This window comes from Oncorhynchus gorbuscha, linkage group LG19, assembly GCF_021184085.1.
Source record: "Oncorhynchus gorbuscha isolate QuinsamMale2020 ecotype Even-year linkage group LG19, OgorEven_v1.0, whole genome shotgun sequence".
NCBI lineage: Eukaryota > Metazoa > Chordata > Actinopteri > Salmoniformes > Salmonidae > Oncorhynchus > Oncorhynchus gorbuscha.
In genome coordinates, this window is record NC_060191.1 from 60,950,877 (window position 1) to 60,973,864 (window position 22,988).

General features: G+C 47.1%; 1 protein-coding gene across 1 annotated transcript in view; it reads right to left on the reverse strand.

The window, feature by feature from the left end:
• LOC124006326 (calsyntenin-2-like) overlaps nucleotides 1–22,988 on the reverse strand; it is a 521,555-nt gene that overhangs the window by 68,437 nt on the left and 430,130 nt on the right. Inside the window, exon 9 of the mRNA XM_046316283.1 lies at nucleotides 183–345. Within this exon, the coding sequence (XP_046172239.1) occupies nucleotides 183–345 (163 nt within the window). The remainder of the gene's footprint in view (nucleotides 1–182; nucleotides 346–22,988) is intronic.

Genomic DNA, 22,988 nt, shown 5'->3' on the forward strand with positions numbered 1-22,988 from the left:
AACCTTAAACATAAATACAAAATTCTGAGTTAATACCTAAACTTAACATTAAACACTTTGAAATTTGACTTTGAGAAACATCTAATTCTGACTTAAGACAGAGCTAGTTGCATTTTCATCATAATCATTTTCATTTTCATCATCATTGTCATTGTAATTGTCATCATCACCATCATCATCACCTTGCCAGCAGGCGCCCACAGTGAGCTGTACGTCAATCTGAGAGGGGTGGATCGGCCAATCGTCTGTCACCAGGTAAGGGTCGTAGGTCACTCCGTCCACGTAGAGTGTCACCACAGGAAACTCCACGTTAATGACGTAATAGTGCCACTCCTTATCACAGATCTGCATCGGAAAGAGAGAGAGAGAGAGGTGAAATACCAGTGTGCCACCACAGAAGCAAGATTTTTGACCTGTTGCCACAAGAAAAGGGCAACCAGTGAAGAACAAACACCTTTGTAAATATAGTGTGAGCTATATGACATTTGAAATGTCTTTATTATTTTGGAACTTCTGTGAATGTAATATTTAGTGTTAATTTTTACTGTATTTTCACTTTTGTATATTATCTACCTCACTTGCTTTGGCAATGTTAACATATGTTTCCCATGCCAATAAAGCCCCTTGAATTGAATTGAATTGAATTGAGAGAGAGAGAGAGAGAGAGAGAGAGAGAGAGAGAGAGAGAGAGAGAGAGCTATTGAAATAGAAGCAGAGAGGGAGATTGAAATAGAAGCAGAGAGGGAGATTGAAATAGAAGCAGAGGGAGATTGAAATAGAAGCAGAGAGGGAGATTGAAATAGAAGCAGAGAGAGGGTGAGAGAAAGTGAGAGAGAGAGGGCGAGAAGAAGAGTGAAAGAGAGAAATAGTCAATGAAAGAAAGAAAGAGAGAAATAGTGAATGAAAGAAAGAAAGAGAGAGGGAGAGAAAGATAGGGAGATAAAGAGAGAGAGAGGGAGAAAAAATAGGGAGATAAAGAGAGAGAGAGGGAGAAACTGAGCTGTACTTCCTAACCACTTGCCAAATGTATGACCATATTAGAAACACATACAGTGCCTTGCGAAAGTATTCGGCCCCCTTGAACTTTGCGACCTTTTGCCACATTTCAGGCTTCAAACATAAAGATATAAAACTGTATTTGCACGCCCAATTTTTCAGGTTTTGATTTGTTAAAAAAGTTTGCAATATCCAATAAATGTCGTTCCACTTCATGATTGTGTCCCACTTGTTGTTGATTCTTATTAGAGACACAAAAATATTCAGCAACTTTGTTTTATTTCATTCAAACATAAAGATATAAAACTGTTTTGAATTTTTCAGGTTTTGATTTGTTAAAAAAGTTTGCAATATCTAAATGTCGTTCCAATGATTGTGTCCCACTTGTTGTTGATTCTTCACAAAAATATACAGTTTTATATCTTTATGTTTGAAGCCTGAAATGTGGCAAAAGGTCGCAAAGTTCAAGGGGGCCGAATAATTTCGCAAGGCACTGTATTTCCCTTAGATTACACAGACCCACAAAGAATTTGAAAACAAATCTGATTTTGATACACTTCCATATCTACTGGGTGAAAATACCACGGTGTGCCATCACAGCAGCACGATTTGTGACCTGTTGCCACAAGAAAAGGGCAATCAGTGAAGAACAAACACCTTTGTAATTACAACCCATATTTATGTTGTATTTACAATGGTGTTTGTTCTTTATTGGTTGCTCGATTTGCACATCGTTACAACACTGTTTACAGACAAAATATGACATTTCTATTGTCTCTATTCCTTTGGAACTTTTGTGAGTGTAACGTTTAATGTTAATTTTATGTTGTTAATTTCACAATTTTTCATTTTCTATTTCACTTGCTTTGGCAATGTAAACATATGTTTAACATGCTAATAAAGCCATTTGAATTGAATTGATAGGGAGAAAGAGAGAGGGAGAGAACGAAAAGGGGAGATATAAGAAGGGGTTGTTAGATAAACATAAGCTCTTTCTTTATAAGGAGAACATAATTACTGTTGTGAGGCAGTTACAGTATAAAGGCTTCTGCTGGGTCTGTCCATTGGTTGTGGTTTTGGAAAAGCTGATGGAGGTTTAATAGCCCCCTTGCAGAGTGTCTGTCTCACGGGGGCTGAGAGCTCTGAGTGGGGCTGAACACACTTCTGCTGGTGCTCCTGCTAGGGCAGCAGATGGGTGAGCCGTCACCTCAGTTAGGACATGATGAGCACTGCACCAAATCTCACACATTCAGTGGCTGGCAAGCACAGAGGTCAACACACACACGCCAACATGCAAACAGCCACATAGTAGAGATGACTAGTAGAAAATATATTTTAGCCCCACTGTCTAGGGGGTAGCTCTGCCACTCTCTAAGGGGGTAGTCATGCCACTCTCTAGGGGGTAGCTCTGCCACTCTCTAGGGGTAGCTCTGCCACTCTCTAGGGGGTAGCTCTCCCACTCTCTAGGGGGTAGCTCTGCCACTCTCAAGGAGGTAGTCATGCCACTCTCTAGGGGGTAGCTCTCCCACTCTCTAGGGGGTAGCTCTGCCACTCTCAAGGAGGTAGTCCTGCCACTCTCTAGGGGGTAGCTCTGCCACTCTCTAGGGGGTAGCTCTGCCACTCTCTAGGGGGTAGCTCTGCCACTCTCTAGGGGGTAGCTCTGCCACTCTCTAGGGGGTAGTCCTGCCACTCTCTAGGGGTAGTCCTGCCACTCTCTAGGGGGTAGCTCTGCCACTCTCTAGGGGGTAGCTCTGCCACACTCTAGGGGGTAGCTCTGCCACTCTCTAGGGGGTAGCTCTGCCACTCTCTAGGGGGTAGCTCTGCCACTCTCTAGGGGGTAGCTCTGCCACTCTGTATGGGATATCACTGCTCTCCAGACAGTTGTTGGAGTCCTTGGAGACTTGAACCTGTCTGTCTCTGGCTGGTAGGGTAAAGGAGGGTGAGGACAGCTCCATACAGTATACTATGGGACTGAGTGGCAAGCCATGCTTTCACTCCAAAGTACAGGCCGACAGTCCAGGGTACAGGCCGACAGTCTACAGCCAGCCTTCTCCAGCAGCCCCTTCATGCACACTTCTCAGGTGTCCTCTCCTGCCCCCTCTCTCTCTTCCCTCCCTTTCTCTCTCTTCCTATCCCTGCATCATCTCTCTCTCTCCTGCTTTCTCCTCCCTCTCTCACTATGCATGTTTCTTTTAACTCTCCTCTCTTGCTCTCTCTCTTTTCCTCTCCCTCTCCCTGGGGCTACTCGTTGCCCTGGTTGTAATTCAGTGTAATTGCTCTCTGGCAGACAGACACGGCCCTGCTCTACTGCTCTTTGATCTGCTGTCAGGCTTATCCTGCAATAACCTATAGCATTAGCCTGGATGAGTTAGCATAGGATATACCCCTACTGTCTACTGCATACTGTCTGGACATGCAGCAGCCAGTGTAAACTGCCCACATTGGGCCAATTTTACTCTCATTATTTCAGTAATCTACATGACGTCCCACTGATGTCTACAGTGAGACATACATGTCTTGTTCCATTGTGCTTCTGTCACGTTCTGACCCTAGTTCTTGTGTTATTTCTTTGTTTTAGTTGGTCAGGACGTGAGTTTGGTGGGTATTCTATGTTTTTGTGTTTCTAGGTTGGGTTTCTTGTTTGGCCTGATATGGTTCTCAATCAGAGGCAGGTGTTAGTCATTGTCTCTGATTGGGAACCATATTTAGGTAACCTGTTTTCTGTTGGGGTTTGTGGGTGGTTATTTTCAGTCTTTGTGTGACTGAACCAGATAGAACTGTTTCGGTTGTCACTTTGTTGTTTTTGAATTGTTCAGTTTTCCATTAAAATAATGAACATTAACAACGCTGCACTTTGGTCCTCTCTATCTGCAGACGACAACCGTTACAGCTTCTGTGATATAAAACACCACCTTATTGTGGCTATCCGGAGCACAACTGTTCATGACATAACTATAGTATAAAGCAAATCAAGATTCGGCCCAAATTGTACTAATTGGAAGATTCCACAGCTGCTGGCCATGTTGTAGCCAACCAGTGTATTCAGAGATACTGCGATGGTAGTCAAGCCTTAGATGAACAAGTCTGTGTGAAATATCCAGTGGTGCTGGGACTGGTGGTGGTAAGATGTAGCAAAGGATAAGATAGTGTCTGGAATTTAGACAATAAACTTTCATAAGAACATACACATAGTTCGAATGCACCTCTATTGTTGGGCGCTTCCCACAGTTGAATATTTCAAAGTATGGGGCTCATGGGAGAGTGGTGTGACTAGTAGATGACTTCCTCCAGGCTTCAAGGGGATGTGGCGGTCCCCATCGGACCCTGACTCTGCTGGGGGTGGGCGGGTGCTGAGGCTGCCTGCTGCTGGACAGACCTCCAGAGGGTAACAAGGAATAAACCAGGTTTAAGCCACTCTGTTTTCCCATAGGGTACAAGAATCACACAGCAGCGAGCTGATGCAATAGTACAACAAGGAGGACCAGACTATCTCTGTCAGTGTTGGTATCTCTCTCAGTGTTGGCATGTCTGTCAGTGTTGGTATCTCTCTCAGTGTTGGCATCTCTCTCAGTGTTGGTATCTCTCAGTGTTGGCATGTCTGTCAGTGTTGGTATCTCTCTCAGTGTTGGCATGTCTGTCAGTGTTGGTATCTCTCTCAGTGTTGGCATCTCTCTCAGTGTTGGCTCTCAGTGTTGGTATCTCTCATGTTGGCATCTCAGTGTTGGTATCTCTCTCAGTGTTGGCATGTCTGTGTTGGTATCTCTCTCAGTGTTGGCATCTCTCTCAGTGTTGGCATCTCTCTCAGTGTTGGCATGTCTGTCAGTGTTGGTATCTCTCTCAGTGTTGGCATGTCTGTCAGTGTTGGTATCTCTCTCAGTGTTGGCATGTCTGTCAGTGTTGGTATCTCTCTCAGTGTTGGCATGTCTGTCAGTGTTGGTATCTCTCTCAGTGTTGGCATGTCTGTCAGTGTTGGCATCTCTCTCAGTGTTGGCATCTCTCTCAGTGTTGGCATCTCTCTCAGTGTTGGTATATCTCTCAGTGTTGGTATCTATATGTGTTGGCATGTCTCTCAGTGTTGGCATCTATCTGTGTTGGCATGTCTCTCAGTGTTGGCATCTCTGTCAGTGTTGGCATCTCTCAGTGTTAGTATGTTTCTCTGTGTTGGTATCTCTCTCATTGTTGGCATCTCTCTCTGTGTTGGTATCTCTCTCAGTGTTCGTATCTCTCTCAGTGTTGGTATGTTTCTCTGTGTTGGCATCTCTCTCATTGTTGGCATCTATCTCTGTGTTGGTATCTCTCTCAGTGTTCGTATCTCTCTCAGTGTTGGTATGTTTCTCTGTGTTGGCATCTCTCTCATTGTTGGTATCTCTCTGTGTTGGTATCTCTCTCAGTGTTGGTATCTCTCTCAGTGTTGGTATCTCTCTCAGTGTTGGCATCTCTCTGAGTGTTGGTATGTCTCTCAGTGTTGTATGTCTTTCAGTGTTGGTATGTTTCACTGTGTTGGCATCTCTCTCAGTGTCGGCATCTCTCTGTGTCGGCATCTCTCTCAGTGTTGGTATGTCTCTCAGTGTTGGTATCTCTCTGTGTTGGCATGTCTCTCAGTATTGGTATCTCTCTGTGTTGGCATGTCTCTCAGTGTTGGCATCTATCTGTGTTGGCATGTCTCTCAGTGTTGGTATGTCTCTCAGTGTTGGTATCTCTCAGTGTTGGCATGTCTGTCAGTGTTGGTATCTCTCTCAGTGTTGGCATGTCTGTCAGTGTTGGTATCTCTCTCAGTGTTGGCATGTCTGTCAGTGTTGGCATCTCTCTGTGTTGGCATCTCTCTCAGTGTTGGCATCTCTCTCAGTGTTGGTATATCTCTCAGTGTTGGTATCTATCTGTGTTGGTATCTATCTGTGTTGGCATGTCTCTCAGTGTTGGCATCTATCTGTGTTGGCATGTCTCTCAGTGTTGGCATCTCTCTCAGTGTTGGCATCTCTCAGTGTTAATATGTTTCTCTGTGTTGGTATCTCTCTCATTGTTGGCATCTCTCTCTGTGTTGGTATCTCTCTCAGTGTTCGTATCTCTCTCAGTGTTGGTATGTTTCTCTGTGTTGGCATCTCTCTCATTGTTGGCATCTCTCTCTGTGTTGGTATCTCTCTCAGTGTTCATATCTCTGTCAGTGTTGGTATGTTTCTCTGTGTTGGCATCTCTCTCATTGTTGGTATCTCTCTCAGTGTTGGTATCTCTCTCAGTGTTGGTATCTCTCTGTGTTGGTATCTCTCTGTGTTGGTATCTCTCTCAGTGTTGGCATCTCTCTGAGTGTTGGTATGTCTCTCAGTGTTGTATGTCTTTCAGTGTTGGTATGTTTCACTGTGTTGGCATCTCTCTCAGTGTCGGCATCTCTCTGTGTCGGCATCTCTCTGTGTCGGCATCTCTCTCAGTGTTGGTATGTCTCTCAGTGTTGGTATCTCTCTGTGTTGGCATGTCTCTCAGTATTGGTATCTCTCTGTGTTGGCATGTCTCTCAGTGTTGGTATCTCTCTGTGTTGGCATGTCTCTCAGTGTTGGTATCTCTCTGTGTTGGCATCTCTCTGTGTTTGTATCTCTCTCAGTGTTGGTATGTTTCTCTGTGTTGGTATCTCTCTCAGTGTTGGCATGTCTGTCAGTGTTGGTATCTCTCTGTGTTGGCATCTCTCTCTGTGTTGGTATCTCTCTCTGTGTTGGTATCTCTCTCAGTGTTGGTATCTCTCTCAGTGTTGGTATCTCTCCCAGTGTTGGTCTGATCCTCTGTGTTGGTATCTCTCTCAGGGTTGGTATGTCTCTCAGTGTTGTATGTCTCTCAGTGTTGGTATCTCTCTCAGTGTTGTATGTCTCTCAGTGTTGGTATGTTTCTCTGTGTTCGTATCTCTCTCTGTGTTGGCATCTCTCTCATTGTTGGCATCTCTCTCTGTGTTGGTATCTCTCTCAGTGTTGGTATCTCTCTGTGTTGGTATCTCTCTCAGTGTTGGTATCTCTCTCAGTGTTAGTATCTCTCTCAGTGTTGGTATCTCTCTCAGTGTTGGCATCTCTCTCAGTGTTGGTATATCTCTCAGTGTTGGTGTCTATCTGTGTTGGCATGTCTCTCAGTGTTGGCATCTATCTGTGTTGGCATGTCTCTCAGTGTTTGCATCTCTCTCAGTGTTGGCATCTCTCTGTGTTGGTATCTCTCTCATTGTTGGCATCTCACTCTGTGTTGGTATCTCTCTCAGTGTTCGTATCTCTCAGTGTTGGTATGTTTCTCAGTGTTGGTATCTCTCTGTGTTGGCATGTCTCTCAGTATTGGTATCTCTCTGTGTTGGCATGTCTCTCAGTGTTGGTATCTCTCTGTGTTGGCATGTCTCTCAGTGTTGGTATCTCTCTGTGTTGGCATCTCTCTCAGTGTTTGTATCTCTCTCAGTGTTGGTATGTTTCTCTGTGTTGGTATCTCTCTCAGTGTTGGCATGTCTGTCAGTGTTGGTATCTCTCTGTGTTGGCATCTCTCTCTGTGTTGGTATCTCTCTCTGTGTTGGTATCTATCTCAGTGTTGGTATCTCTCTCAGTGTTGGTATCTCTCCCAATGTTGGTATCTCTCTCAGGGTTGGTATGTCTCTCAGTGTTGTATGTCTCTCAGTGTTGGTATCTCTCTCAGTGTTGTATGTCTCTCAGTGTTGGTATGTTTCTCTGTGTTGTATCTCTCTCTGTGTTGGCATCTCTCTCATTGTTGTCTGTGTTGGTATCTCTCTCAGTGTTGGTATCTCTCTCAGTGTTGGTATCTCTCTCAGTGTTGGTATCTCTCTCAGTGTTGGTATCTCTCTCAGTGTTGGTATCTCTCTCAGTGTTGGCATCTCTCTCAGTGTTGGTATATCTCTCAGTGTTGGTGTCTATCTGTGTTGGCATGTCTCTCAGTGTTGGCATCTATCTGTGTTGGCATGTCTCTCAGTGTTTGCATCTCTCTCAGTGTTGGCATCTCTCTGTGTTGGTATCTCTCTCATTGTTGGCATCTCACTCTGTGTTGGTATCTCTCTCAGTGTTCGTATCTCTCAGTGTTGGTATGTTTCTCTGTGTTGGCATCTCTCTCATTGTTGGCATCTCTCTCTGTGTTGGTATCTCTCTCAGTGTTGGCATCTCTCTCAGTGTTGGTATCTATTTGTGTTGGCATGTCTCTCAGTGTTGGCATCTATCTGTGTTGGCATGTCTCTCAGTGTTTGCATCTCTCTCAGTGTTGGCATCTCTCTGTGTTGGTATCTCTCTCATTGTTGGCATCTCTCTCTGTGTTGGTATCTCTCTCAGTGTTCGTATCTCTCAGTGTTGGTATGTTTCTCTGTGTTGGCATCTCTCTCTGTGTTGGTATCTCTCTCTGTGTTGGTATCTCTCTCAGTGTTGGTATCTCTCTCAGTGTTGGTATCTCTCCCAATGTTGGTCTGATCCTCTGTGTTGGTATCTCTCTCAGGGTTGGTATGTCTCTCAGTGTTGTATGTCTCTCAGTGTTGGTATCTCTCTCAGTGTTGTATGTCTCTCAGTGTTGGTATGTTTCTCTGTGTTCGTATCTCTCTCTGTGTTGGCATCTCTCTCATTGTTGGCATCTCTCTCTGTGTTGGTATCTCTCTCAGTGTTGGTATCTCTCTGTGTTGGTATCTCTCTCAGTGTTGGTATCTCTCTGTGTTGGTATCTCTCTCAGTGTTGGTATCTCTCTCAGTGTTGGTATCTCTCTCAGTGTTGGCATCTCTCTCAGTGTTGGTATATCTCTCAGTGTTGGTGTCTATCTGTGTTGGCATGTCTCTCAGTGTTGGCATCTATCTGTGTTGGCATGTCTCTCAGTGTTTGCATCTCTCTCAGTGTTGGCATCTCTCTGTGTTGGTATCTCTCTCATTGTTGGCATCTCACTCTGTGTTGGTATCTCTCTCAGTGTTGGTATGTCTCTCAGTGTTGGTATCTCTCTCAGTGTTGTATGTCTCTCAGTGTTGGTATGTTTCTCTGTGTTCGTATCTCTCTCTGTGTTGGCATCTCTCTCATTGTTGGCATCTCACTCTGTGTTGGTATCTCTCTCAGTGTTCGTATCTCTCAGTGTTGGTATGTTTCTCAGTGTTGGTATCTCTCTGTGTTGGCATGTCTCTCAGTATTGGTATCTCTCTGTGTTGGCATGTCTCTCAGTGTTGGTATCTCTCTGTGTTGGCATGTCTCTCAGTGTTGGTATCTCTCTGTGTTGGCATCTCTCTCAGTGTTTGTATCTCTCTCAGTGTTGGTATGTTTCTCTGTGTTGGTATCTCTCTCAGTGTTGGCATGTCTGTCAGTGTTGGTATCTCTCTGTGTTGGCATCTCTCTCTGTGTTGGTATCTCTCTCTGTGTTGGTATCTCTCTCAGTGTTGGTATCTCTCTCAGTGTTGGTATCTCTCCCAATGTTGGTCTGATCCTCTGTGTTGGTATCTCTCTCAGGGTTGGTATGTCTCTCAGTGTTGTATGTCTCTCAGTGTTGGTATCTCTCTCAGTGTTGTATGTCTCTCAGTGTTGGTATGTTTCTCTGTGTTCGTATCTCTCTCTGTGTTGGCATCTCTCTCATTGTTGGCATCTCTCTCTGTGTTGGTATCTCTCTCAGTGTTGGTATCTCTCTGTGTTGGTATCTCTCTCAGTGTTGGTATCTCTCTCAGTGTTAGTATCTCTCTCAGTGTTGGTATCTCTCTCAGTGTTGGCATCTCTCTCAGTGTTGGTATATCTCTCAGTGTTGGTGTCTATCTGTGTTGGCATGTCTCTCAGTGTTGGCATCTATCTGTGTTGGCATGTCTCTCAGTGTTTGCATCTCTCTCAGTGTTGGCATCTCTCTGTGTTGGTATCTCTTTCATTGTTGGCATCTCACTCTGTGTTGGTATCTCTCTCAGTGTTCGTATCTCTCAGTGTTGGTATGTTTCTCTGTGTTGGCATCTCTCTCATTGTTGGCATCTCTCTCTGTGTTGGTATCTCTCTCAGTGTTGGCATCTCTCTCAGTGTTGGTATCTATTTGTGTTGGCATGTCTCTCAGTGTTGGCATCTATCTGTGTTGGCATGTCTCTCAGTGTTTGCATCTCTCTCAGTGTTGGCATCTCTCTGTGTTGGTATCTCTCTCATTGTTGGCATCTCTCTCTGTGTTGGTATCTCTCTCAGTGTTCGTATCTCTCAGTGTTGGTATGTTTCTCTGTGTTGGCATCTCTCTCATTGTTGGCATCTCTCTCTGTGTTGGTATCTCTCTGTGTTCGTATCTCTCTCAGTGTTGGTATGTTTCTCAGTGTTGGCATCTCTCTCAGTGTTGGCATCTCTCTCAGTGTTGGTATCTCTCTCAGTGTTGGTATCTCTCTCAGTGTTGGTATCTCTCTCAGTGTTGGTATCTCTCTCAGTGTTGGCATCTCTCTGAGTGTTGGTATGTCTCTCAGTGTTGTATGTCTCTCAGTGTTGGTATGTTTCACTGTGTTGGCATCTCTCTCAGTGTCGGCATCTCTCTCAGTGTTGGTATGTCTCTCAGTGTTGGTATCTCTCTGTGTTGGCATGTCTCTCAGTATTGGTATCTCTCTGTGTTGGCATGTCTCTCAGTGTTGGTATCTCTCTGTGTTGGCATCTCTCTCAGTGTTTGTATCTCTCTCAGTGTTGGTATCTCTCTCAATGTTGGTATCTCTCCCAATGTTGGTCTGATCCTCTGTGTTGGTATCTCTCTCAGGGTTGGTATGTCTCTCAGTGTTGTATGTCTCTCAGTGTTGGTATCTCTCTCAGTGTTGTATGTCTCTATCTCAGTGTTGGTATCTCACTCAGTGTTGGTATCTCTCTCAGTGTTGGTATGTTTTTCTATGTTGGTATCTCTCTCAGTGTTGGTATCTCTCTCAGTGTTGGTATGTCTCCCAGTGTTGGTATCTCTCTGTGTGGGCATGTTTCTCAGTGTTGGTATGTTTCTCAGTGTTGGTATCTTTCTCAGTGTTGGTATCTCTCTGTGTTGTTATGTCTCTCAGTGTTGGTATCTCTCTCAGTGTGGGCATGTCTCTCAGTGTTGTATGTCTCTCAGTGTTGTATGCCTCTCAGTGTTGCTATCTCTCTCAGTGTTGTATGTCTCTCTCTCAGTGTTGTATGTCTCTCTCTCTCTCAGTGTTGTATGTCTCTCTCTCAGTGTTGTATGTCTCTCTCACCGTGTTGGTATCTCTCTCAGTGTTGGTATGTTTTTCTATGTTGGTATGTCTCTCAGTGTTGGTATCTCTCTCAGTGTGGGCATGTTTCTCATTGTTGGTACGTTTCTCAGTGTTGGTATCTTTCTCAGTGTTGGTATCTCTCTCAGTGTTGGTATGTTTTCAGTGTTGTTATGTCTCTCAGTGTTGGTATCTCTCTCAGTGTGGGCATGTCTCTCAGTGTTGTATGTCTCTCAGTGTTGTATGTCTCTCAGTGTTGTATGTCTCCCAGTGTTGTATGTCTCCCAGTGTTGGTATCTCTCTGTGTTGGTATCTCTCTGTGTTGTATGTCTCTCTCTCAGTGTTGTATGTCTCTCTCTCAGTGTTGGTATGTCTCTCTCACAGTGTTGGTATGTCTCTCTCACAGTGTTGGTATGTCTCTCAGTGTTGGTATGTCTCTCAGTGTTGTATGTCTCTCTCTCTCAGTGTTGTAGGTATCTCTCTGTGTTGGTATCTCTCTCTCTCTCAGTGTTGTATGTATCTCTCTCTCAGTGTTGGTATCTCTCTCAGTGTTGGTATCTCTCTCAGTGTTGTATGTCTCTCTCTCTCTCGGTGTTGGTATCTCTCTCAGTGTTGGTATGTCTCTCGTCAGACTATCTCTCTCTCTGTCTTTGTCTTCTTTTTCACTCAGTTTCTGATATAGAGAGTGGGGAGAGGGAGATATAGGGAGTGGGGAGATGGAGGAAGAGGGAGATATAGGGAGTGGTGAGAGGGAGGAAGGGAGAGGGAGATATAGGGAGTGGGTAGAGGAAGAGAGAGGGAGATATATAGGGAGTTGGGAGAGGGAGGAAGATAAAGGGAGATATAGAGAATGGGGAGAGGGAGGAAGAGAGATGGAGATATAGGGAATGGGGAGAGAGAGGAAGAGAAAGGGAGATATAGGGAGTGGGGAGAGGAAGATGTGGGGAGAGGGAGGAAGAGAAAGGGAGATATAGGGAGTTGGGAGAGGGAGGAAGAGAAAGGGAGATATGGGGAGAGGGAGGAAGAGAGATGGAGATATAGGGAATGGGGAGAGGGAGGAAGAGAGATGGAGATATGGGGAGAGGGAGGAAGAGAAAGGGAGATATAGGGAATGGGGAGAGGGAGAGGGAGGAAGAGAGAGGGAGATATAGGGAGTGGGGAGAGGGAGGAAGAGAGAGGGAGATATAGGGAGTGGGGAGAGGGAGAGGGAGGAAGAGAAAGGGAGATATAGGGAGTTGGGAGAGGGAGGAAGAGAGAGGGAGTGGAGAGTAGGTGGGGGGGGGCTTTAGGATAACAACTAACCAGACTGCAAAGAGAGGAGAGAAGAGAGATAGTGTATATTGAGACGGTGATGCATATTCGACCCTGGTAGAGTGAACCATGGCAAAACTGGAATAGAGTAACCATGAAGTCATCTTTACAGTTGACTGATGTGTTTATCGTTCTACTCAGTATGCAAAAACATCCAGCACACCACGCATGCATCATCACACCCAAAACGGGTAAAAGAACTACCATTATAGTAGAGAAATAAATATAGCAAACTGTCTGAGTTGTTAAAGCAGGTAATGAATTGAGTTGTCAGCACCAAAGATAATATCCCTGCTGAAAACAGTGAAGTTGAGGAGAACAGCTGCAGTGCTCTGTTTGGTGAGCAGCCAGCTGGAGAGAGATAGAGCACGAGCTGTTATGGCAGGAAGAGACCATCAGAGTGATGGAAAGCACTAGCCAGGGAGGGACAGGAGAAACTCTAGCTCAGGGAACAGCTATCAAGCACGGCACTGGTTCACAGCTACAGTCTATACAGGCGTTATGCCACAGGGAAAAAGGTGAGTGTCTGTGTGATTGTATGTGTGTGATTGTGTGTGTGTGTGTGTGTGATATTGTGTGTGTGTGATTGTGTGTGTGTGATTGTGTCGGTGTGGTTTTATGTGTGATTGTGTGTGTGTGTGTCTATGTCTGAGTGCCTGTGTGTGTGTCTGAGTGTCTGTGTGTTATTTAATCATGTGTGTGTGTGAGAGAGAGAGAGAGAGAGAGAGAGAGAGTGGGGGCAAGAGAATGGAGCAGGTGTGTGGATGCAACAGCACACCAACTGGTTGAATCAACGTTGTTCCCACGTCATTTCAACAACATAATTCAATGTGATGACTTTGAATCAATGTGGAAAACTGATTGGATTTGCAAAAAGTCATCAACATATGGGAATGTCATATTTTTTTCAATTAAATTTAGCATTTTTTTGTTGATTTCACATTAGTTGACAACCAATCCTTAGACGTTGAAATTACATCTGTGCCCAGTGGCACAATTGTCAAGAAGTGTAACTTCAAAATTATCGATAGACAGAAGAAATGAAACAAGTCAATAGAAATGAAAGGGCGGGGTAGAAAGATAGAGATGGAGAGAAGAGAGAAAACAACAACATTGGGCCTACTCAATTGGACAGTGTGGCAGAGAAAAATAAAAAAGGCAGAGAGAAGGAAGGAGAAGGAGATAGAGGGAGGAAGAACGGGAGAGAAGGAGGGAGGGAAGCAGAGAGAGAGGGGCTGAAACCGTGCACATCAAAGACCCCTCATCATCTCCTGGGCCCACCATGGTATGGAGAAAACAAAAACACTCTCCTCTCCTCTCCTCTCCTCTCCTCTCCTCTCCTCTCCTCTCCTCTCCTCTCCTCTCCTCTCCTCTCCTCTCCTCTCCTCTCCTCTCCTCTCCTCTCCTCTCCTCTCCTCTCCTCTCACTCCCTCTCTCTTTCTTCCTCTTCTCTATTACTGTCTGACTCCAGGAGCGCTGCTACAGTCCTTAAAGGGACATGCCTCCACACCTGTCCCCTTCTCACTTCAAAGACTAGATAGAGAGAGAGGGGGAGAGAGCAGGAAAATGAAGAGATGAAGAGGCAGTGGGATGAAACGTCATAACAAATGATAGGTGGAGGGCACTGGCAGACTAAGAAAACAACTGCTAAAAGGCCTGAGAGAGACAGAAACTGGCAAGCTAGTAGGAGAGAGTCACTAAAGGGGGACAGGGATTGGAAATAAGATGCAATAATAGAGACAAAGGAGAAAGACAGAACCAAATGCAAGGCTATTAACTGGAGAGGAGAGGAGAGGCGAGGAGACAGTGAGGAAAGGAGAGGAGAAGAGAAGAGAAGAGAAGAGAAGAGAAGAGAAGAGAAGAAAAGAGAAGAGAGAAATTAGGGCTGGAGGGAAGAACAGAGTAGAGGAGAGGAGATGAAGAGGAAGGACAGAGGGGGCAAGGAGATGAGGAAGGATGGAGGGCAAGGGAGCCATGTTTGTGAAGGGATCCACACAGAGATTGATGAGCTCTGAGAACAAGGTGACTTCAAGGAGGAGTTGAGACACAAGAGGAGAGAATGAGAGTGAGAGGTAGTGTGGGAGCCAGGGACGAGATGAAACCAAACCCATCTCTCCGCCCAGTGTGGGATTGAATCGCTTGCAGGAGGAGAACAAAGCAAATGAAAAAGAAAACTAATCCATTCAGAAGGAGTAGGAAAGGAAAGGAAAGGAAAGAGAGCGGTCACCTTGTGAATAGCAACTATAGCTCTTTCTATGTTAGTTCTCCTTCTCTACTTCTCTTTCAACATTTTGTATTTTTATCTAAACTTTATTTTAACATTGAGAGTCAAAATCTATTTTAAAAGAGAGCCCTGTAAACACTAGTATACAAACAGAATAATAAAACAACATACACACATATTTGTAAAAAACTATATATTTCAGCACACAATAACAAGATAAAAATATTTAATCAAATCAATCACATTCAACTTCATTGAGGTACTCAATAATAATGTAAGCTGCCTGAGTTGCACTAGCACATCTAACTGCAGTGACCTCTGCAGATTGTTCCACAAATTAGGGGTGAAAAAACTAAACGCAGAGTTTCCCAAATCTGTGGAGACTGAAGGGATCTCTAGTGTTATCCGTTCCTGAGAACAGGTTTGGTAACTTCTGATTCTTAACTTATTAATGAAGTTACATATTGTAATGAAACAGGTGGGGAAGAGGCCTCCAACACTCAGCCTTCCCAGGGTCCTTACAATATGGAGGCAGTTTCTGTAAGATTGCTTCTCAAATGTCCCCAGTGATAAAACGGAATGCGGAATGGTAGACTGTGCCCAAGCGTTTCAAAACAGAGGTTGTTGCATGTAAACAACATCACTAAAATCCAATACAGGGAGAAGTTTTTTTTTCAATACTGAGGCATGCTTTATTTCAATGTACATTTTTAAAATCTTAGATCTGAGCTTCTTAGTCAGATTCTATATTTGCGTTACGAAGGAGAACTTGTAAGTCGCTCTGGATAAGAGCGTCTGCTAAATGACTTAAATGTCAATGTAAATATTGTCATCAATCTAGGCACCCAGGTACTTATATTGAGAAACAAGCTCAATTTGGGCTCCATTTGTAGCGCAAATACACAGGTCTTCAGGGTCAACATTTAGTGACCTAGAGAACAGCATGAGCTTGGTTTTACTTGTATTTAAGTAATATTCATAACACTGTTCCACCTCGGTGCACCAGGCCATTTGTGAACTTAAGCCTGACTTTGATTCAATTCAAAAATCCCTTACAGATCTTAAATGGGTGTCAAATACAAGTCAAACCAAGCTTGTTCTGTTCTTTAGGTCACTAAATGTTGACCCTGCGTATTTGGAGCCCAAACTGAGCTTGTCAGACTCATGGGTGCTAAGATACCCATGACAGGCATATCCATTGTCACCTAGTAGGTGGCCTTCATATGCCCCCTTTTCGAGTATTGTACACAGACGACTATTGTCAAATTCTGCTGTCATGGGTGGATCCTGACCATCTAGCTACGATGTTGTTGAGCTGACCTTTGTCATCACAGACAGCCTGCACGTTGATGAAGTAGTAACCTTTCTGATTACAGAATAGTTGTCCATTCTCACTACCAGGTCTGGGAATATGAATGTGTGTACAGTCTATTGCCCTTAGTACACCTGGGAATCTAGCTCTCTTGTAAAATCCAGCTGCTGCTTCTTCTGTAGGACTGGAATGTAGCTCTCCTGTAAAATCCAGCTGCTATTTCCACTGTAGGACTGGAATCTAGCTCTCCTGTAAAATCCAGCTGCTATTTCCACTGTAGGACTGGAATGTAGCTCTCCTGTAAAATCCAGCTGCTATTTCCACTGTAGGACTGGAATCTAGCTCTCCTGTAAAATTCAGCTGCTATTTCCTCTGTAGGACTGGAATGTAGCTCTCCTGTAAAATCCAGCTGCTATTTCCACTGTAGGACTGGAATGTAGCTCTCCTGTAAAATCCAGCTGCTATTTCCACTGTAGGACTGGAATGTAGCTCTCCTGTAAAATCCAGCTGCTATTTCCATTGTAGGACTGGAATGTAGCTCTCCTGTAAAATCCAGCTGCTATTTCCTCTGTAGGACTGGAATGTAGCTCTCCTGTAAAATCCAGCTTCTGCTTCTTCTGTAGGACTGGAATGTAGCTCTCCTGTAAAATCCAGCTGCTATTTCCACTGTAGGACTGGAATGTAGCTCTCCTGTAAAATCCAGCTGCTATTTCCACTGTAGCTGGACTGGTAATCTATTTCCTCTGCTGGAATGTAGCTCTCTGTAAAATCCAGCTGCTATTTCCACTGTAGGACCTCTGTAGGACTGGCTGCTATTTCCATGTAGCTCTCCTGTAAAATCCAGCTGCTATTTCCTCTGTAGGACTGGAATGTAGCTCTCCTGTAAAATCCAGCTGCTATTTCCACTGTAGGACTGGAATCTAGCTCTTTCTGTCAAATCCAGCTGCTATTTCCTCTGTAGGACTGGAATGTAGCTCTCCTGTAAAATCCAGCTTCTGCTTCTTCTGTAGGACTGTAAAATCCAGCTCTATCCTGTAGGAAATCCAGCTGCTAAAATTTCCTTCTGTAGGACTGGAATGTAGCTCTCCTGTAAAATCCAGCTGCTATTTCCTCTGTAGCACTGTAATCTAGCTATCCTGTAAAATCCAGCTGCTATTTCCTCTGTAGCACTGGAATCTAGCTATCCTGTAAAATCCAGCTGCTATTTCCTCTGTAGGACTGGAATCTAGCTATCCTGTAAAATCCAGCTGCTGCTTCCTCTGTAGACTTGAAGTTTATGTACTGGTTCTTCAGACTGGCAATAGCACTGGAATATCTGACTGATTAATCTAGGTATAAAGTGAAAATGTAATTTAGATTAGAGGATTAACTAGGATTAATTTAAAACTAGGTTTAAAATGTGGTGCACAGGATGAATAGATAAACCATTATTTAACCCAGTTTAAAAGTTCATCCATGTTGGTGCATCCCACCCTTATTATTGGTTATCTTCAGTGGAGCTGTGATTGGAGCAAGACACAAAACAGAATTGTGAGTGAGTGTTAATAAAAATGAGAATGCAAACTGTGATACAGTATATGAGTGTTTGGGAATACATGTTTATGAGAGAGAAAGAGCACAGAGAAGAGGGACAAAGAGAGAAAACGAACGAGAGAGGGCGAGCGAGTAAGTCAGTGAGAGAGGGCAACTGTGTTTCTGATCGACACTAAAGAGAAAGCAAAGCGATAGCTGTGACTGTGACTATATGGACGGACAGACAGTGTGCTTCCTGCCTGCCTCCCTGTCAGCCTGCCTTCCTGCCTGCCTGGCTGTCAGCCTGTCTCCCTGCCTGTCTGCCTCCCTGCCTGCCTGCCTGGCTGTCAGCCTGTCTCCCTGTCTGTTTCCCTGCCTGCCTGTCTGGCTGTCAGCCTGTCTCCCTGCCTGCCTGCCTGCCTGGCTGTCAGCCTGTCTCCCTGTCTGCCTCCCTGACTGCCTGGCTGTCAGCCTGCCTCCCTCCCTCCCTCTCACTGCCTCCCTCCATCCCTGCCTGCCTGCCTGGCTGTCAGCCTGTCTCCCTTTCTCCCTGCCTCCCTGCCTCCCTGGCTGTCTCCCTGCCTCCCTGGCTGTCTCCCTGGCTGTCTCCCTCCCTGCCTGCCTGGCTGTCTCCCTGCCTCCCTGCCTGCCTGTCTCCCTCCCTGCCTCCCTGCCTCCCTGCCTGCCTGTCTCCCTCCTTCCCTGCATGTCTGCCTCCCTGCCTGCCTGCCTGCCTGGCTGTCATCTTGCCTCCCTGTCTGTCTCCCTGCCTGCCTGGCTGTCATCTTGCCTCCCTGTCTGTCTCCCTGCCTGCCTGGCTGTCAGCCTGCCTCCCCCTCCCTCACTGCCTCCCTCCCTGCCTGCCTGGCTGGCTGTCAGCCTGTCTCCCTGTCTGTCTCCCTGCCTGCCTGGCTGTCAGCCTGTCTCCCTGCCTCCCTGGCTGCCTCCCTGGCTGTCTCCCTGCCTCCCTGGCTGCCTCCCTGGCTGTCTCCCTGCCTCCCTGGCTGTCTCCTTCCCTGCATGTCTGCCTCCCTGCCTGCCTGCCTGGCTGTCAGCCTGCCTCCCTGTCTGTCTCCCTGCCTGCCTGGCTGTCAGCCTGTCTCCCTGCCTGCCTGGCTGTCAGCCTGCCTGCCTGGCTGTCAGCCTGCCTCCCTCCCTCCCTGCCTGCCTGGCTGGCTGTCAGCCTGTCTCCCTGTCTGCCTGCCTGGCTGTCAGCCTGTCTCCCTGCCTGCCTGTCAGCCTGTCTCCCTGTCTGCCTCCCTGACTGCCTGGCTGTCAGCCTGCCTCCCTCCCTCACTGCCTGCCTCCCTCCCTGCCTGCCTGGCTGTCAGCCTGTCTCCCTTTCTCCCTGCCTGCCTGGCTGCCTGTCTGCCTCCTTCCCTGCATGTCTGCCTCCCTGCATGCCTGCCTGGCTGTCAGCCTGTCTCCCTGCCTGCCTGCCTGGCTGTCAGCCTGTCTCCCTGTCTGCCTCCCTGACTGCCTGGCTGTCAGCCTGCCTCCCTCCCTCCCTCACTGCCTCCCTCCCTCCCCGCCTGCCTGGCTGGCTGTCAACCTGTCTCTCTCCCTGCCTGCCTGGCTGTCAGCCTGTCTCCCTGCCTCCCTGCCTATCTCCCTGCCTCCCTGGCTGTCTCCCTGTCTCCCTCCCTGCCTGCCTGGCGGTCTCCCTGCCTGCCTGGCTGCCTGTCTAACTCCCTCCCTGCCTGCCTGGCTGTCTCCCTGCCTGCCTGGCTGTCTCCCTGTCAGCCTGTCTCCCTGCCTGCCTCCCTGTCTCCCTGTCTGTCTCCCTGCCTGCCTGCCTGGCTGTCAGTCTGTCTCCCTGCCTGCCTGGCTGAATTTGCTTGAAGGTGACTATGAATTACTGGCTGCATGGCAGAAAAATACTAATTAGAGTAGCAATTACAGTGTGTTCCCACAGGGGACAGAAAGTCAACAGCACAATGAACTCTCCAGCGCCTGCTAATTCAGTTGTGCTGTTAGAGTGGCCCGATTGCTCTCTGGGAATACTAACCACCACACCAGCAGAGTAGGAGGCAACAGAATCTCTCCCAGCCTCCCTGACTCCCTCTCCATGACCACACTGGTCTGGAAAACACTCAGAGAGACATGCAGGGAGAGAGAGACATGGTTGTTCAGAACTTGAATGGAAGGTGATAGGGTGCAAGGGAAATGACAATGCCATCTAGGAAATACGGTATATGAAGGAAGGAGAGGGTAAGTAATAAAAAGGTATGAATGTGCTAAACGTCCCACCTACAAACAGATTGGAATAGTGAATTAGCTGCCTTTGATAAGAGAAAACCTCTGCAGCTCTAAACCCAACAGTCTGGTCTTGGTCTCTACTATGAGACACCACAGTCTGGTCTTGGTCTCTACTATGATGAACCACAGTCTGGTCTTGGTCTCTACTATGAGACACCACAGTCTGGTCTTGGTCTCTACTATGATGGACCACAGTCTGGTCTTGGTCTCTACTATGAGTCACCAAATGCTGGTCTTGGTCTCTACTATGAGTAACCAAATGCTGGGCTTGGTCTCTACTATGAGATACCACAGTCTGGTCTTGGTCTCTACTATGATGAACCCCAGTATGGTCTTGGTCTCTACTATGATGAACCACAGTCTGGTCTTGGTCTCTACTATGATGACCCACATTATGGTCTTGGTCTCTACTATGAGACACCAAATGCTGGTCTTGGTCTCTACAATGAGTCCCAACAGACCAGGGCACACTCCCAAGACTAAGACATAATTTACAAACAAAACATTTGTTTAGTGAGCCCGCCATATCTTGCGCAGTACTTCAGCAGTACTGTATCATTTTAATCATTTTAGTCAATAAGATTCTTGCTACGTAAGCTTAACTTTCTGAACATTCGAGACGTGTAGTCCACTTGTCCTTCCAATCTCCTTTGCATTAGCGTAGCCTCTTCTGTAGCCTGTCAACTATGTGTCTGTCTATCCCTGTTCTCTCCTCTCTGCACAGACCATACAAACGCTCCACACCGCGTGGCCGCGGCCACCCTAATCTGGTGGTCCCAGCGCGCACGACCCACGTGGAGTTCCAGGTCTCCGGTAGCCCCTGGAACTGCCGATCTGCGGCCAACAAGGCAGAGTTCATCTCAGCCTATGCCTCCCTCCAGTCCCTCGACTTCTTGGCACTGACGGAAACATGGATCACCACAGATAACACTGCTACTCCTGCTGCTCTCTCTTCGTCCGCCCACGTGTTCTCGCACACCCCGAGAGCTTCTGGTCAGCGGGGTGGTGGCACCGGGATCCTCATCTCTCCCAAGTGGTCATTCTCTCTTTCTCCCTTTACCCATCTGTCTATTGCCTCCTTTGAATTCCATGCTGTCACAGTTACCAGCCCTTTCAAGCTTAACATCCTTATCATTTATCGCCCTCCAGGTTCCCTCGGAGAGTTCATCAATGAGCTTGATGCCTTGATAAGCTCCTTTCCTGAGGACGGCTCACCTCTCACAGTTCTGGGCGACTTTAATCTCCCCACGTCTACCTTTGACTCATTCCTCTCTGCCTCCTTCTTTCCACTCCTCTCCTATTTTGACCTCACCCTCTCACCTTCCCCCCCTACTCACAAGGCAGGCAATACGCTCGACCTCATCTTTACTAGATGCTGTTCTTCCACTAACCTCATTGCAACTCCCCTCCAAGTCTCTGACCACTACCTTGTATCCTTTTCCCTCTCGCTCTCATCCAACACTTCCCACACTGCCCCTACTCGGATGGTATCGCGCCGTCCCAACCTTCGCTCTCTCTCCCCCGCTACTCTCTCCTCTTCCATCCTATCATCTCTTCCCTCTGCTCAAACCTTCTCCAACCTATCTCCTGATTCTGCCTCCTCAACCCTCCTCTCCTCCCTTTCTGTATCCTTTGACTCTCTATGCCCCCTATCCTCCAGGCCGGCTCGGTCCTCCCCTCCCGCTCCGTGGCTCGACGACTCATTGAGAGCTCACAGAACAGGGCTCCGGGCAGCTGAGCGGAAATGGAGGAAAACTCGCCTCCCTGCGGACCTGGCATCCTTTCACTCCCTCCTCTCTACATTTTCCTCTTCTGTCTCTGCTGCTAAAGCCACTTTCTACCACTCTAAATTCCAAGCATCTGCCTCTAACCCTAGGAAGCTCTTTGCCACCTTCTCCTCCCTCCTGAATCCCCTCCCCCCTCCTCCCTCTCTGCAGATGACTTCGTCAACCATTTTGAAAAGAAGGTCGACGACATCCGATCCTCGTTTGCTAAGTCAAACGACACCGCTGGTTCTGCTCACACTGCTCTACCCTGTGCTCTGACCTCTTTCTCCCCTCTCTCTCCAGATGAAATCTCGCGTCTTGTGACGGCCGGCCGCCCAACAACCTGCCCGCTTGACCCTATCCCCTCCTCTCTTCTCCAGACCATTTCCGGAGACCTTCTCCCTTACCTCACCTCGCTCATCAACTCATCCCTGACCGCTGGCTACGTCCCTTCCGTCTTCAAGAGAGCGAGAGTTGCACCCCTTCTGAAAAAACCTACACTCGATCCCTCCGATGTCAACAACTACAGACCAGTATCCCTTCTTTCTTTTCTCTCCAAAACTCTTGAACGTGCCGTCCTTGGCCAGCTCTCCCGCTATCTCTCTCAGAATGACCTTCTTGATCCAAATCCGTCAGGTTTCAAGACTAGTCATTCAACTGAGACTGCTCTTCTCTGTATCACGGAGGCGCTCCGCACTGCTAAAGCTAACTCTCTCTCCTCTGCTCTCATCCTTCTAGACCTATCGGCTGCCTTCGATACTGTGAACCATCAGATCCTCCTCTCCACCCTCTCCGAGTTGGGCATCTCCGGCGCGGCCCACGCTTGGATTGTGTCCTACCTGACAGGTCGCTCCTACCAGGTGGCGTGGCGAGAATCTGTCTCCTCACCACGCGCTCTCACCACTGGTGTCCCCCAGGGCTCTGTTCTAGGCCCTCTCCTATTCTCGCTATGCACCAAGTCACTTGGCTCTGTCATAACCTCACATGGTCTCTCCTATCATTGCTATGCAGACGACACACAATTAATCTTCTCCTTTCCCCCTTCTGATGACCAGGTGGCGAATCACATCTCTGCATGTCTGGCAGACATATCAGTGTGGATGACGGATCACCACCTCAAGCTGAACCTCGGCAAGACGGAGCTGCTCTTCCTCCCGGGGAAGGACTGCCCGTTCCATGATCTCGCCATCACGGTTGACAACTCCATTGTGTCCTCCTCCCAGAGCGCTAAGAACCTTGGCGTGATCCTGGACAACACCCTGTCGTTCTCAACTAACATCAAGGTGGTGGCCCGTTCCTGTAGGTTCATGCTCTACAACATCCGCAGAGTACGACCCTGCCTCACACAGGAAGCGGCGCAGGTCCTAATCCAGGCACTTGTCATCTCCCGTCTGGATTACTGCAACTCGATGTTGGCTGGGCTCCCTGCCTGTGCCATCAACCCCCTACAACTCATCCAGAACGCCGCAG